General features: G+C 43.3%; 1 protein-coding gene across 3 annotated transcripts in view; it reads right to left on the bottom strand.

Annotated features, from left to right (window-relative positions):
• The window catches only part of PHF21B (PHD finger protein 21B), a 133930-nt gene that overhangs the window by 16181 nt on the left and 103610 nt on the right, over nucleotides 1-14139 (bottom strand). The window contains exons 3-5 of one of the 3 annotated variants that reach the window (XM_043965104.1): nucleotides 6797-6889; nucleotides 3686-3808; nucleotides 203-547 (exon numbers count right to left, since the gene is read on the bottom strand). In XM_043965104.1, the coding sequence (XP_043821039.1) occupies nucleotides 203-547; nucleotides 3686-3808; nucleotides 6797-6889 (561 nt within the window). Of the gene's footprint in view, nucleotides 1-115; nucleotides 548-3685; nucleotides 3809-6796; nucleotides 6890-14139 lie in introns of all 3 variants that reach the window. The other 2 variants (XM_043965105.1, XM_043965106.1) reach the window with 2 other exon arrangements.

The following is a 14139-nucleotide window of genomic DNA, read 5'->3' as shown; positions in this document are numbered from 1 at the left end:
AAATCCCAGTCTCTAGACTACAGGCAGGATTTGAACCCAAGTCTTCTGGATTGAAAGATCCCAACTTGGGGCTGACTCAGTATTGCATGTCAGACCCCTGTGCCCTTCAGCTCACCTTCCCCAGGCCCCTTCCCCTGTGTGGCCTCTCAGCAGGTGGGCAGGCCAGCAGGGCTCCATCTCTAGCCCAGGCTCGCTCACTCACTTTGTTGTCGGCACTGATGAGGAGAGGCTGGACCTTGATGCTGTCGCTGACCATGGAGACAGTGGTGGCAGTGGCAGTGGTCGAGCTGGGTTTGATGGGAGAGGCAGCATTGCTGGGGGATGTGGAGATGATGGCGTAGGCGACCCCAGCCCCACTCAGGGGGGAGGTTAGGGCAGCAGGCTCCGCCACGGGTTGGTTGCCGGTGTTGTTGGCAGTGGGGAGGGCTGGGCTGGGGTTTTTGATGCTGACCACAGTAGCCTTCTGGAAGGCTGGTGCCTGCTTGGATGGGCGCTCTCGGCATGGGGAGATGGGAAGGCTGTCGGGAATCAACGTCTTTGGCCTGACCTGGGGAAAGGTAGATCCATGCTCACTCATGGAGCATTCTCCATCAAGGGGCCATTGGGAGGCAAGGAGGTCTTGATGGAGCCAGAAAGGGCAGTTCAGGAATAGGGAACTGAGGAGCAACCGTAAAGAGGCTGGAGAGGACAGTGGATGCTAAGGGGACACAGTCATCCAGCCTGGCTTGGAGCCATGTGAGCTTGTGGAGGTCCTTGAATGACAGGCAAGAACCTGACATTTCCCTGGGACACCCCAACCCATCTTTCCAGCCTCTTGGGAAAGTGTTCTTCTTCCCATCCCCTGCAACCCCATCAAACTGGCCTTCTCCATGTTCCTCTGTCTCTTGTTGTCCTTCCTCCTCCTCCTCTTTCCTTTCTTCCATCTTATCTCCATGAACTCTATGCTGTGACCACACTGGTTCATCTGTGGCTCCTCACATAGGTTACACCATCTCTCATCTCCATCCCTTTGCACTGGCCACCCTTCACACCAGGAAAGCACCCCTTCTTCACCTCAGTTTGCCAGTTTCCCTCTTTCTTCAAGTCCCACCTTCTGCATGAGCTCCCACCCAGATCGCCATGTGTTTACACCCTCCCCCTCTCTCAAACCACCTGTGGTTATGCTACTTTGCTTCATATGCATTTATTCTATTTAATTTTAGTCTCTGCTTATCTCCTCCATTAGAATAATAGTAGCCATCATTTATGCAGTGCTTTAAGGCTCAAAAAGCACTTTGACCCAAGCAAATTCATTTGAACCTTACAGCAACCTTTTGAGGTGTTCTTATTGTCTCTATAGATGAGGACATTGAGGCAGAGAGGTTGATATGCCCAGGTCACACAGATGATAGATGTCTGAGGTGGGATTTGAACTCAGGTCTTCTTGACACCAGGTCCACAGGTCCATCCACTACACCACCCAGATGCCCAAGAATGTAAGTTGCCTATAGATAGAGACTGGTTCATTCTTTTTTTTTGTTGTTTTTGTTTTTGTTTTTCAGGGCAATGATGGTTAAGTGACTTGCCCAAGGTCACACAGCTAGTAAGTGTCAAGTGTCTGAGGCCACATTTGAACTCAGGTCCTCCTGAATCCAGGGCTAGTGCTTTATCCACTACGCCAACTAGCTGCCCCCTTGGTTCATTCTTTATACTTATTTCCCCAGCCCCTAGAGTGTGTCTGGCATATAGTAGACACCTAAGAGATGTTTTCTGATTGATTGGGATATTGGGAGCCATTGATGAATTTGGAGCAGAGAACAGTGTGGCCTGATTTACATGGAAGCCCCTATTCTGGTTAGGATTTGCCTGATGGATTGATTGGGGTCAAGCCAGCCTGCCTGCCTATATCCATGTCAGAGCTGTAAGGGCAGTAGAATACAGGTGATTAGGGAGATCAAGTCTACCCCTCACATTGGTGAAGACCACTTCCTTAATGGGGAGAACCCAATCCCACCAGTAATGACTTGCAAAAAAAAGAAAAGATAAAAGACATGCTATAGTGGCATGGAGATGGGGAGGAACATTTGACCAGAAGAAGAGGTGGTGGGAAGGACAGGGAATGAGAGAGCTGGGGACCCTACATTTCTGACCTAGGCCACTCGAAGGTGCAGGTGGCTCTCAGAAGGGGCCATGCTCCCAGATGCAGCCAGTCTCTACAGATCAAAAAACAGTTTGGAGTTGGCAGGAGCCTCACGGGGAGGAAACAAGCATTTCTATAGCACCTACCTCTAGGCAGCACTGTGACGAGTGCTTTTTACCGACTAAAGCTCATTAAGCCCCCAAAGTCATCACATCCCATCCCCTCCTTTATAGAGGAGCAAATTAAGGCCCACCAAGGGGAAGGGGCTTTCCCAAGGCCAGGGGCCAAAGCTGTGCCAGTCCTGAAAAGGGAAGGGGCCTGTCCAGGTACCTTAGAACAGGGAACCCTGAGGAGGAAGGGATCTTATAGAACACCTCGTCCTAACCTGTTTATTTTGACAGAAGAGAAAACTGAGTCCCTGAGAAGGGAACAATATGCTCAGGGTCACACAGTAGCTGGGCAGCGGAGCCCAATGAGAACCAAGCAGTCTGGATTCTCAGTGTGGAGCAGACACTGTCTGGACAGTGGTCTGAACTGTCTGGGAGCCTCTCCGACTTCCATGACCAAGTCCTGGGCAGCATCAGCATTTCTGCACTCAGCCTGGACAGGCAGTGCTGATCTCGGCAATTCCACGGTGGTCTCACAAAGCACTGATGGAGTTGCAGGCTTCTGGGGCACATCCTCTCTGTCCAACATCCCAGCTACCCCTAGCACTGTGAGGCTGGTCATGCCCTGGTGGTCACTGACTCACACCCCTCCAGGGCCCTCCTGACAGGACCTAGCCTCTGTGGACAGCAACCACTGAGCAGACAAACGCTGAAGGCTGCCTGCCCCCTTGTGGCCAAGGACAGGAACTGTGAGGGGGTTCTTGGGCTTTGTCCAAAGGAGAAGGCGAGTGGGTAGGAATGGAAGGAAAGTGGGTAAGCATTTAGTAAGTGCCTACTATGTGCCAGACACTGAGCATATTGCTTTTTTGCAAATATTAGTTCATTTGAGCCTCATAACAACCCTGGGAGGTAGGTGCTATCGTCATCCCCATTTCCCAGCTGAGGAAACTGAGGCAGGTAAATGACTTGCTCAGGATTATATGGCTAGTAAGTCTAAGGCCAAATTTGAACACAGGCCTTCCTGATCAGCTTTCTAACCTAAGCCACCAGCTAGCTCCTCAAGGGAGCAGGGCAGGAGATAAGGAGTCAGACAGGATCAAGTCCTGACTGCCACTAATTCTAGGAGTGCCATAAGGCAAAGTCCCTCCTCCCTCGCAGGGCCTGTTACCTCACCTAGAAGCTGAAAGGGTTAGACTAGGTGACCACGAAGGAGGGCAGGCCTTTCCATAGCCCTTGCAAATGTCATTTCATTTGATCCTCCCAGGATCTGTGTGAGATGTGGAAACTGAGATGCAGAGAGGTGGAGTGAGCTGCCCAGACTCAACCAGCTTCTACATTCCTGAGCCTGGACTTAAACCCAGGTCCTCCTGACTCCAATTCAACATTTTCTCCACTGTGCCACCCCTTAAATGATCTCTAAGGCCAGCTCTTACACATCAGGTTTTAAGTTTCCACCCACCTCTGACTTTGAGCAGATGAAATTCCAAGAGGCTTTGCTGTCATGAGTCTGAGACTGAGATTCTTTGCTTCTAAGATTCTCAGCTTGGCAGGGCTGTTGAGAATGGGCTCCTGGGGATGCCGGCTGATGGGGACAGGGAGGCTTCAAGATCTAATTACTGTTTGCACTGAATAGCAATCTCATAATTAATATTTGTTGGGTTTCCTATTTAGTAGTGATTCTGCAGCACACTCAGTGACTTGGCGATCATTTATAACTCAGTGCCACTCCAGGCAAGAACTGTAGGAGGGAGCAGGATGATTCTTGGAGGTTTTTCCAAAGAAAATTTTCCACTTGGCATGGAGTGACCAAATGGACACCCCCCCCCCATGGCTTCCAGTTGATAGGAAGCTTCTCTTTTCCCCATTTTCAGCATCTAGACATAGTCCCCTCTTCCAGGCAATCTTCCCTGACTACCCCATCTCCCTGGCCCAGGGGGGTATCTGTCCCAACCATTTGGCCTTGCACATGTGGCTCCCTTTTACCTCTAGGATCAAATATTAATTATCCAATAAGCATTAAGAACTTATTATGTGTCAAATAGGGTTTTAAGGACTAGGAAAATAAGAAAAGGGAAGGAAACTGTCCCTATGCTCAGGGATCTCCCATTGTAATAGGATAGGCAAACTTTTCAGCATTTCAAGCCCTTCAGCTTGGCCCCTTCCTACTTCCCAACCTTCTTCCACTTCATTCCCCTGTGTAATCTATGATCCAGCAGCGCTGGCTCCTGGCTGAGCTTCTCACAAGACACTCCATCTCAGTGCCTCTGCACAGGCAGTCCCAAATACCTGGAATGCTCCCACTCCTCACCGCTACCTCCCAGAATCCCTCCTGTCCTTCAGGACTCACCTCAGACCCCACCTTCTACAGGAGAACTGCCTGGAGTCCCCAAAGCCAGCATCTCCCCTGCTTCTCCCATATTACCTTGTATTCATTTCCCACAGACTCTGTATATGTTTCTACATGTTCATTTTATCTCCCCTTCCCCATGAGAATGTAAGCCCCTTCAGGGCAGGGACTGTTTCCTTTTGGGTGAAGTAGCCCCAGTGCTTGGCATGCAGTCAACGGTTAATTAAATGCTCGTGATCAATTGCAGCACAATTGCCTAAAGTGGGTCATTTTCTTTTCATGGGGCTGCTGTTTTATGAGGTTGAGAGGCAGAGTTCTGAAGGACCCAGAGTTACAGTGCTGGGCTTGAGCTAGCTGTGTGACTTCAGGCAAGTAATTTAACTTCACACTTGTAAAAGGCAGTCACAGGATACTGGGATCATGCATTGAGAGTCCTAAGGGATCTTAGGGCTCAGTTAGTCCACCATCCCCTCCCTTTATGGATGAGCAACAGGCCCAAAGTCACACAGCTAGCCAGGATTTGAACTCGGGTCCCATGTTTGTTGATGGAGGGCTCTTTCCACCATGCCACAGAATAACCAGACTCACACTATGCTGTCTACTTCTCAGGGCTATTGTCGAGAAAGCTCTTTGTAAACTTGTTATCATCATCATCATTGGGGGGGGGGTGATGCAGTGGCCTGGAATCAGGAAGACCTGAGTTCAAATTCAGCCTCAGACACTTACTACCTGTCTGGGCAAGTCACTTAGCCCCTATTTACCTCAGTTCTTCATCTGTAAAATGGGAACACACTGGAGAAGGAAGTGACAAACCACTTCCAGTATCCTTGCTAAGAAAACCTGCCCATGGGGTCACATAGAGTCAGATACAGCTGAACATCATTGCTCCCATGGATACACAGGGACTCTTACATACATTTTCTCCTTTGAGGAATTCCATAGCCCTCCAGTGAAGGCAAAGTAGGAATTCATGCTGCCATTTTCCACATCGGGAAACTGAGGTCCAGAGTATGGAAGTGACTTGTCCAGGGTCTCACATTCTTTTCCTTTTAAGGCAAGTCACAGGACTGAAAATGAGAGACTTGGGAGGTCTTTAGAATGTAGCCCTCCCAGGTTTTTAGCCACAGTTGTTTGCATCACACTTAGGCTTCTTCCTCAGCAGAAGGAAGAAGCAGGGACAGGGACCCAGTGAATGTGACAGGACACCAGGGTCCCCTAGAGCCACCTCTGGCTCCTCAACAGCTAAAGGAGGGGTTTGAGAGGTGGGGACATCCACCAACATCCACCAGACACACACACTCACACATTCACACACACATAGAGCATGAGCACATGCATGTACACACCCACATCCACACACACACAGCCTCTAGGACTACGAACATGGCTGGCATCACAAATGCTGGTTCTCATAGGTGATGGGCAAAAGAATCAGACTGCAAGCTTGTAGGAACAGAACTCTGTCCTGGGCAGCCCAGATGTCCTTTCCAGAAGCCCCCAAGTTATCCCCCAGGATAGGAATGGAGGAGGGAGACTCCCATTCCCAGGGGCCCAGGCTGGTCATGGGGACTGGACACAATTAAATGGTGATGCCATGAAGAGAATGATGGATGTGGAGATAGAGGCCCTGGTTGTGAATCCAGCTCTGGAGGTGTGACCAAAGGGCATTTGTTTTGCTTCTCTGAGCTTCCCTCTGCAAGAGGGGTGGCCAAGGTAATCTTAAAGGTCCTTTCCAGCTCCTAAGGGTGACTCTACCATTCCAAGCTCCCTCTCCTCCCCTCTAGCCTGGGGACAGCTTGGCATAATGGACAAAGGAGCAAATTTAAGGTTGGACCCCAAAGTGTAAATCCAGGCTTTGTGTCTGGGCACATGTGAGATACTAAGTGACTTCCCCACTTCAGCCTCAGTGTCTTCCTTTCCAAATGAAAGGGCTGGTGTCAGTGACCTTAAAGCCCTGTGCATCTTGATTCTGCCTACCTAGCCACACTTCCACCTCAGAGCCTTTGCTGGGCTTTCTCAGCTCATCTGCTGAATCATGAAGGGTCCAGCTCCTTTCTCATCCCCCTTAATTTGGCCAAGACTGGGTTTAGTCCCCATTTCCCAAGGTTACATGGAAAAGGTGGTCTGGTCCTGGAATTTTGCCAGAGGCTTCAGGGTGGGGGTCCCATCACCAAAGTGGTCATCAAGGGAAATGGACACAAAAAGAAAGTCTTTTGTCTTTACCTGAGGTAGCGCTGCTGGTCCTTGCCCTGCCAATCTGTGCAAGGAGCTGACCTGAGGAACTTTAATGGGCACTGCCGCAATGGTGCCCAAGGCCTGCAGGAGGAAACAAAGAGAGCAGTGAATGAGAGCTCTGAGGGGCCAAAGTCAGGAGTCTGGGGGTGTAGTTACCCACCTCATCCATAATCTAATACAGAATGTCAGAGCTGGGGGAATTTGGAAAAGTCATGAACTAAAGAGACAGTATAACAACTATTATTGAGGATTCCAATGTGACCATTTCAGACCAAGACAAGCCTAACATAAAGATAAGAAAGAATTGGGGCAGCTAGGTGGCACAGTGGATAAAGCACCAGCCCTGGATTCAGAAGGACCTGAGTTCAAATCCAGCTTCAGACACTTGACACTTACTAGCTGTGTGACCCTGGGCAAGTCGCTTAACCCTCATTGTCCCACAAAATAATAATAATAATAATAATAATAATAATAATAGTGTGTGGAGGGGATCTTAGGAAAAGTAAACATGATTGAACCCTAGCACTTGCTGACTGGGAATCAGGAGGAACATACATGTTTCTGAGCTTTGCAATAACTGATTATGTGCTAGGATATAAAGAACTCATAAACAAAGAAGAAAAGAAGAAACATTACACACCTCCTCTATATATCACAACATAATAAGATTATAATCAGCAAGCAGAATGTAAAGAAAGGATTCATACCAACATGAACACTGAATAATAGAATGCTAAATGAGTGGGCCAAAGGACAAATCATGAAAATAATGAATAACAATGAGAGAGCATACCAAAACTTTTGGGATGCAGCCAAAGCAGTCCTTAAGGGGAATTTTATTTCTCTAAACACTTTCATCGACAAAAGAGTGAGAAAGTATCAGTAAATTAAGCATGTAGCTTCAGAACAAACATTAGAAAAGCAACACATTAAATAACTCTAAATAATCATAAAAATACAAATTCTAAAAACCAAAGACAAATTTTAAAACAAAAGTCATTGATTTGATAAACAAAACTAAGAGCTAGTTTTGTAAAGATACTAAATAAATAGGCAAAACATCAACTGATTTAGTTCTTCAAAAGAGAGGAAAACCAAATTATCAAAAGGAAAAAAGGGAAATTCACAATAGATGAAGAGTAAATAAAGGAAATTTTTAGGAATTATTTTACTCTAATATTTGCCAGTTACACCAAAAAATTTATATGAAATTGATGAATATTTACAAAAATATAGAATAACCAGATTTACAGAATAAGAAATTAACATCAGATTTAAAAATTGAACAAACTAGAAATGAACTCCCCAAGAAAGAAAAATGTCCTGCTATAAATGGACTTATAAATGAATTTTATTAAACATTCAAAGAAAATTAACTTCAACATCATTTAATGACTAAACAGAGAGAGAAAATTATTACCAAATTTCTATAAGTCAAATGTGATTCTGATAGCCCTAAACCAAGGAGACATAAAATAAAGAAAACTACAGATCAATATCACTAATGAATATTGATTCTAAAATATGATCAATGAGTTAAAAATAATATTTATAGAATTTTCCTTTTGGAAAGTACCACAGGAGCCATCTAGTTAATTCCAAAGATGATTCACTATGACCCAGTTGGATTTCTATCAGAAACATAGCTCAGCATTAGGGAAATCATAACAAAATGAACAAACTAAAATGTGTTAATTGAGTATTTAGTGTTTTCCAAGCCCTTCGAGGAGTTTACATTCAAATGAGGAGACAATACATATATGGAAAGCATGGACGGGGAGAGATGTTTTGGATTGAAAGTTACAGGGATTGTAAGCAATAAAAAACATCATGTGGGGACAGCTAGGTGGCACAGTGGATAAAGCATTGGCCCTGGATTCAGGAGGACCTGAGTTCAAATCCAGCCTCAGACACTTGACACTTACTAGCTGTGTGACCCTGGGCAAGTCATTTAACCCTCATCGTCCCACCCGTCCCCCCAAATCACATGGTTGTGTTAATAGAAGTAGAAAAATCCTTTGACAAAATATAATCTTCATTTTTGTAAAAAGCACTAAACCCAGGAATAAAATGGGCCTTTCCTTTATATAATAAATGGTATCTATCTAAATCTAAGAGCTAGCATTATTTATAATTGAGAAACACTAGAAGCCTCTCTAATAAGATTGGGAGTAAAGGAAAGATATCAAATGTCCACAATAGAAATTCTAGGCATGGGAGAGCAAGATAATAAAAAATGAGGAAATAAATATGAACAAAAAGGAGGAAAAATATCTCTTTACAGGAGATATAATTGTTTACTTATACAATCCTACAAAGTGGACACCAACACTGAAATTTAAAAATTGCAGTATTATCAGATTCTCTATATATTTTGTTTTTGTTTTTTGTTTTTTGCAGGGCAATGAGGGTTAAGTGACTTGTCCAGGGTCACACAGCTAGTAAGTGTCAAGTGTCTGAGGCCGGATTTGAGCTCAGGTCCTCCTGAATCCAGGGCTGGTTTTTTATCCAGTGCACTACCTAGCTGCCCCCAATTCTCTATATATTACTAACAAAATCCAACAAGAGGAGATAGTAAATTCCATTCCAAATAGCTAAAAATGTTTTTTTTTTTAAATCTTGGAAACTACCTATATCCAAGATTTATGTGACTATAACTACAAAACACTCTTTATAGAAATCAAGACTTAAAGAAATGGAGAAACAACTGTTCATGATTGGGCCAAATAAATATTTTTTTAAATTAAGATACTACATCAATGAATTAGTTCACAGATTTAGTGCTATAGCAGACCACCAAGAGGTTATTTTATAGGACTGTACAAAATAATAACAAAGTTAATCTAGAGAAACAAAAAATCAATAATCTAGCATTGTTAGATAGGAAAATATACCATAAAGCAGAAAACATAAAATCAATTTAGTAGTGCCTAAAAATGTAGAAAAAATAAAACTACAAAAAAACCCCATAAATATAGAATATACTAGGTCAATGAAACCCAGAAATAATAGCACCCAGTAGCCTAGAAAAAAATCAAGGACACCACCTATGAAATAAGTGCTTCTTATTTAACAAAAACTTCAAGAAAATTTGGAAATCAACCTGGAAGAAATTAGGTTCATACCAGGATCTTACAATATATACTTTCCACTAAACTTCAAGTGGATATATAATTTTTTTTTTTGGTGAGGCAATTGGGGTTAAGTGACTTGCCCAGGGTCACACAGCCAGGAAGTGTCAAGCGTCTGAGGCCGGATTTGAACTCAGGTCCTCCTGAATCCAGGGCCGGTGCTCTATCCACTGAGCCACCTAGCTGCCCTGATATATAACTTAAATGCAAAAGGTCACCAAAAAATTCATAGAATAGACATAGGTATTTCACATAACAATGGCTAGCAGGAGAATTTTTAACTAAAATAATCATAGTCATAGAATGGACCATTTCAACTACATAAAACAGAAACACATGATGAAAATCAAGGCCAATAGAGTTAGAAGCCATTAACTGGGATAGGTTGGCGTGGAGAGTCTTTGCAGCAAATTTATCTCAGAACAATCTGATATAAAAGATATAAAGGAAACTGATGCAAAAATAAAAGAACAAGATCGATCCCTCAGTAGACAAATAGTCAAAGAATGTGAACAGGAAGTATACAAAAGGAGAAAAGCAAGTTATCAACAATCATATAAAAGAATACTCTAAATCACTAATAACTATGAGGCATACAAATTTAAAATATGTGGTTCCAGTTTACAGTTGTCATATTTACCAAGATGACAAAGATAAAAATGGAAAATGTTGTTGAGGTTGTTCTAGGTAGGACTGTGAATTGGCCCAGTCATTCTTTAAAACAATCAGAAATTATTCCTAAAATTCACCAAACTACAAACACTTTGATACATGGATAACAATATTAGGAATATACATCAAAAAGAAAAAAGATGAAGGAAAGTCCCATGTATATAAAACTATCTGTGGCAGCACTTTTTATAGTAACAGAGAACAAAAACCCAAATGGGTGCCCATTCATTGGCTGATGGCTGGAACAACTGTGGTCTATGTCTGAAATGGAATATTACTGGGTGATGAGAACAAATACAAAAAATATACACACCGTATTTCAGCCAGAAAGAATGGATGGCTTGGAATCATGCTCTATTGTCCTAGACCTACCCCTTCTGAACATCTTTATTTCTATGGAACACACTATGATCCTTCCAGTCTTTCATGACCTCAAACCCCTGCACACTCTTCAATCTTCACTGAGTTGAAACTGCTCTCCTCAAAGGTACCAATGATCTTTTAGTGGACAGATGTAAAGGTCTTTTCCCCTCAATATTCATTCTTTCTAATTCTCTTTGTAGGATCTGACATCACTGACCACCCTCTCTGCCTAGATACTCTTTCTTCCTGGCTTTACTGTGACACTGCTCTCTCCTGCTTTGCCTCCTACTCCTGATGCCCTCCGCCCCAGTCTTCTTTTTGATGCTGCTCAGTTATACCCCACACCCAACTGTGGACATTCCCCAAGGTTCTGTCATAAGCCCTCTTCTGTCCTCTCTGTACACTCTCTCACTTGGTAGTTTCATCAGTTCCCTAGGTTTAATGTAAATAGCATCCTCTTCTATATATTATTCATCCTCAGTCTCTCTTCAGAAGCATCTCAAATGCAGAATGCCCCAAACCTTTCCCAAGTTCACTTCTGTTCTTATCTTCCCAATGTCTGTTGAGTAGTTCTACACCTTAGTGTTTTCTACCTTGGCATTGTTTTTCTGACTTTTCACTTGCTCCTCAATCCATATATCCAACCCATTACCAAATCTTGACATTTCTACTTCTACACTATCTTACTCTGACTCAGCAGCCATAATGCAGATCCTCATCACTTTCTGTCTGGACTGTTCCAAGAGCTTCCTGTAAGGTCTCCCTGCCTGAGGTTTCTTTCCTGTCTGATCTATTGTTCATTGGCCCTGAAGTGAATTTCCTAAAGTATAGATTGGATCATGTCACTTTCCCATTCAATGAACTCCAGTGGCTTCTTACTGATTCTAGGATAAAACATTATTTCATCTTCATTTCACACTTTTAAATTCTTATTTTGCATTACTTTTATAATGTATATATTGATTAATGCATTATCGTTTGGAAATAAATCAATATGCCATATTGGGGTGAATGTACTTTTTTATTGATAAGGGATGCAATCAAAAAAGGTGCTGAGGCCACCAACCTGGACAATATTCAACATGACAGAAAGGAAAACATTACTGGAATTTTCCAGAACTCTGGCAGCAGCTAATAAGAGCTTGAGTACACTTTGCTAAGGCAGGCTTCCCACCCCTTGACAGAGTTGGTGCCCAAGATTTGTAGACTGGAGAATATATTTTCAGACATGGCCAATGTGTTGGTTTATATTGTTGAGTATAACTACTTATTACGTATGAATGATTGAAAAAAAAAGCATTAATTAAGCATTTACCATGTTCCAGGCACTGTACAGTGGTTGCAAAAATAGTCACTTCTCTCAAGATATAAATTCAGATGGAAAAGATACCACATATTGAGCATAGTGTCCAGTGAGGACTACTTTGGCCTGGAAAATTATCAGAGAGTGGGTTACAAAAGACAGCTTTATGGGAGCCAGAGGAAATGAGGATCAAGGGGGAAAAAGTAACCAAAAAAGGTAACACCAACAAAACTTAAAAAGAAAATTATGGGCAAGTTTTGCACAGGCTGAAGAGGCATGTCCAAAATGAAACCAACACTCATGCAAGTGCCCATATGACCTAAAGGAAATCATGATTTCATCAAACTGGAAACACTTAGGTCCTGTGGGCTCCTGAGAGTGGGAATGGGGGAAGATTGGAAAGGTGCTTATTTTGACCCACTATGAAGAAGAATTTCCTAAGAAGAAAGCAATCAAGTTAGAGTGGACCCACAACGGAGTTGGAGGTAGAGTGAGTGCCTGACACTTGAAGTATTCCAACAGAGGCTTAATGATCAGGAAGTATGACTATTTCCATTTTACATATAAGAAAACTGAGGACCAGAAAATGGAAATTACTTGCCTATGGTCACATTGCTAATGAGTGGCAGAGTCAGGACTCTAAACCCAGTGGTCCTGGGTCCTTCCATTACACCACATGTTTACATTTATGTTTATGTCTTTCTCCCTGTGTCTGTGTCTGTCTGTCTGTCTGTCTGTCTGTCTGTCTGTCTGTCTGTCTGTCTCTCTCTCTCTCTCTCTCTCACACACACACACACACACACACACACACACACAGTCTAGGTCTCTCCATCTGGCCCAGGTAGTCTAATCCTGGGCCTGATCCCATGACTGATTAGTGCACTAGCTTTGATCTGGTCCAGTTTGCCTGTCTTTAGGCAGCCTGGGCTCTCCCTCACATTCTCAGAGACTCACTACATTGATGACAAATACCAGATAGGCATAATGGGATTGCAAAGCCAATGGTTAAATTTTCAGTGAGACATTTACATATCAGAAATTAGCAATTGCTAAAAATTGGGGCTTGATTTATTGTTTTCTTGATTGTTTAGACTTTAGAAAGTGATGGAGAAAATGTTATAAACTTAAAAGTCAGTCAATAAACATGTGTTAAGCATCTACTGTATGCCAAACACTGTTCTGAGCACTGGGGATACAGGAAAGAAAAGAAAGAATCCCTGCCCTCAAGGAGCTCACAATCTAATGGTAGAGACAACAATCAAACACAATATATACAATTAAACTCTATACAGGATAAATAGGAAATAATTAACAGAGGGAAAGTACTAGGATTAAGAGGGTTTGGAGAAGGCTTTCTGTAGAAGATGAGATTTTAGTTGGGACTTAAAGGAAGTCAGTAGTCAAGCATGAGGGCAGAGCATTCCAGGCAAGGGAAACAACCAGAGAGAATGGCCAGAGCTGAGAGGTGGAGGGTCTTGTTTGGAGGACAGTCAGCAGGCTGGTGTCCCTGGATTCAAGAGTATGTGCTGGGGAATCAGGTGTAAGAAGATTGAAAAGGTTACAGGGGGCAGGTTATGAGGACCTTTGAATGCCAAACAAAGCATTTTGTATTTCTTCTTTTTGATTTTTTCTTTTTTTTTTTAAAGAAAGGTTTAAGAAAGGGACCGAGTCTTTCTTTTTTTCCATTTCTAAAGATAATAGGGAGCCACTGGAGTTTACTGAGTAGGGGGATATGATGTGGCTGGACCTGTGTTTTAGGAAAATCACTTTAGTGGCTGAATGGAGGATGGACTGAAGTGGGTGAGACTGGAGGCAGGAAGACACCACCCCACTCATCCCTCCAGCAGCTATTACAATAGTCT

The sequence above is a fragment of the Dromiciops gliroides genome, chromosome 5, assembly GCF_019393635.1.
Source record: "Dromiciops gliroides isolate mDroGli1 chromosome 5, mDroGli1.pri, whole genome shotgun sequence".
NCBI classification, from domain to species: Eukaryota; Metazoa; Chordata; class Mammalia; order Microbiotheria; family Microbiotheriidae; genus Dromiciops; species Dromiciops gliroides.
The sequence above is the reverse complement of the archived record's forward strand: the minus strand, read 5'-3'. Positions and strand labels throughout refer to the sequence as shown.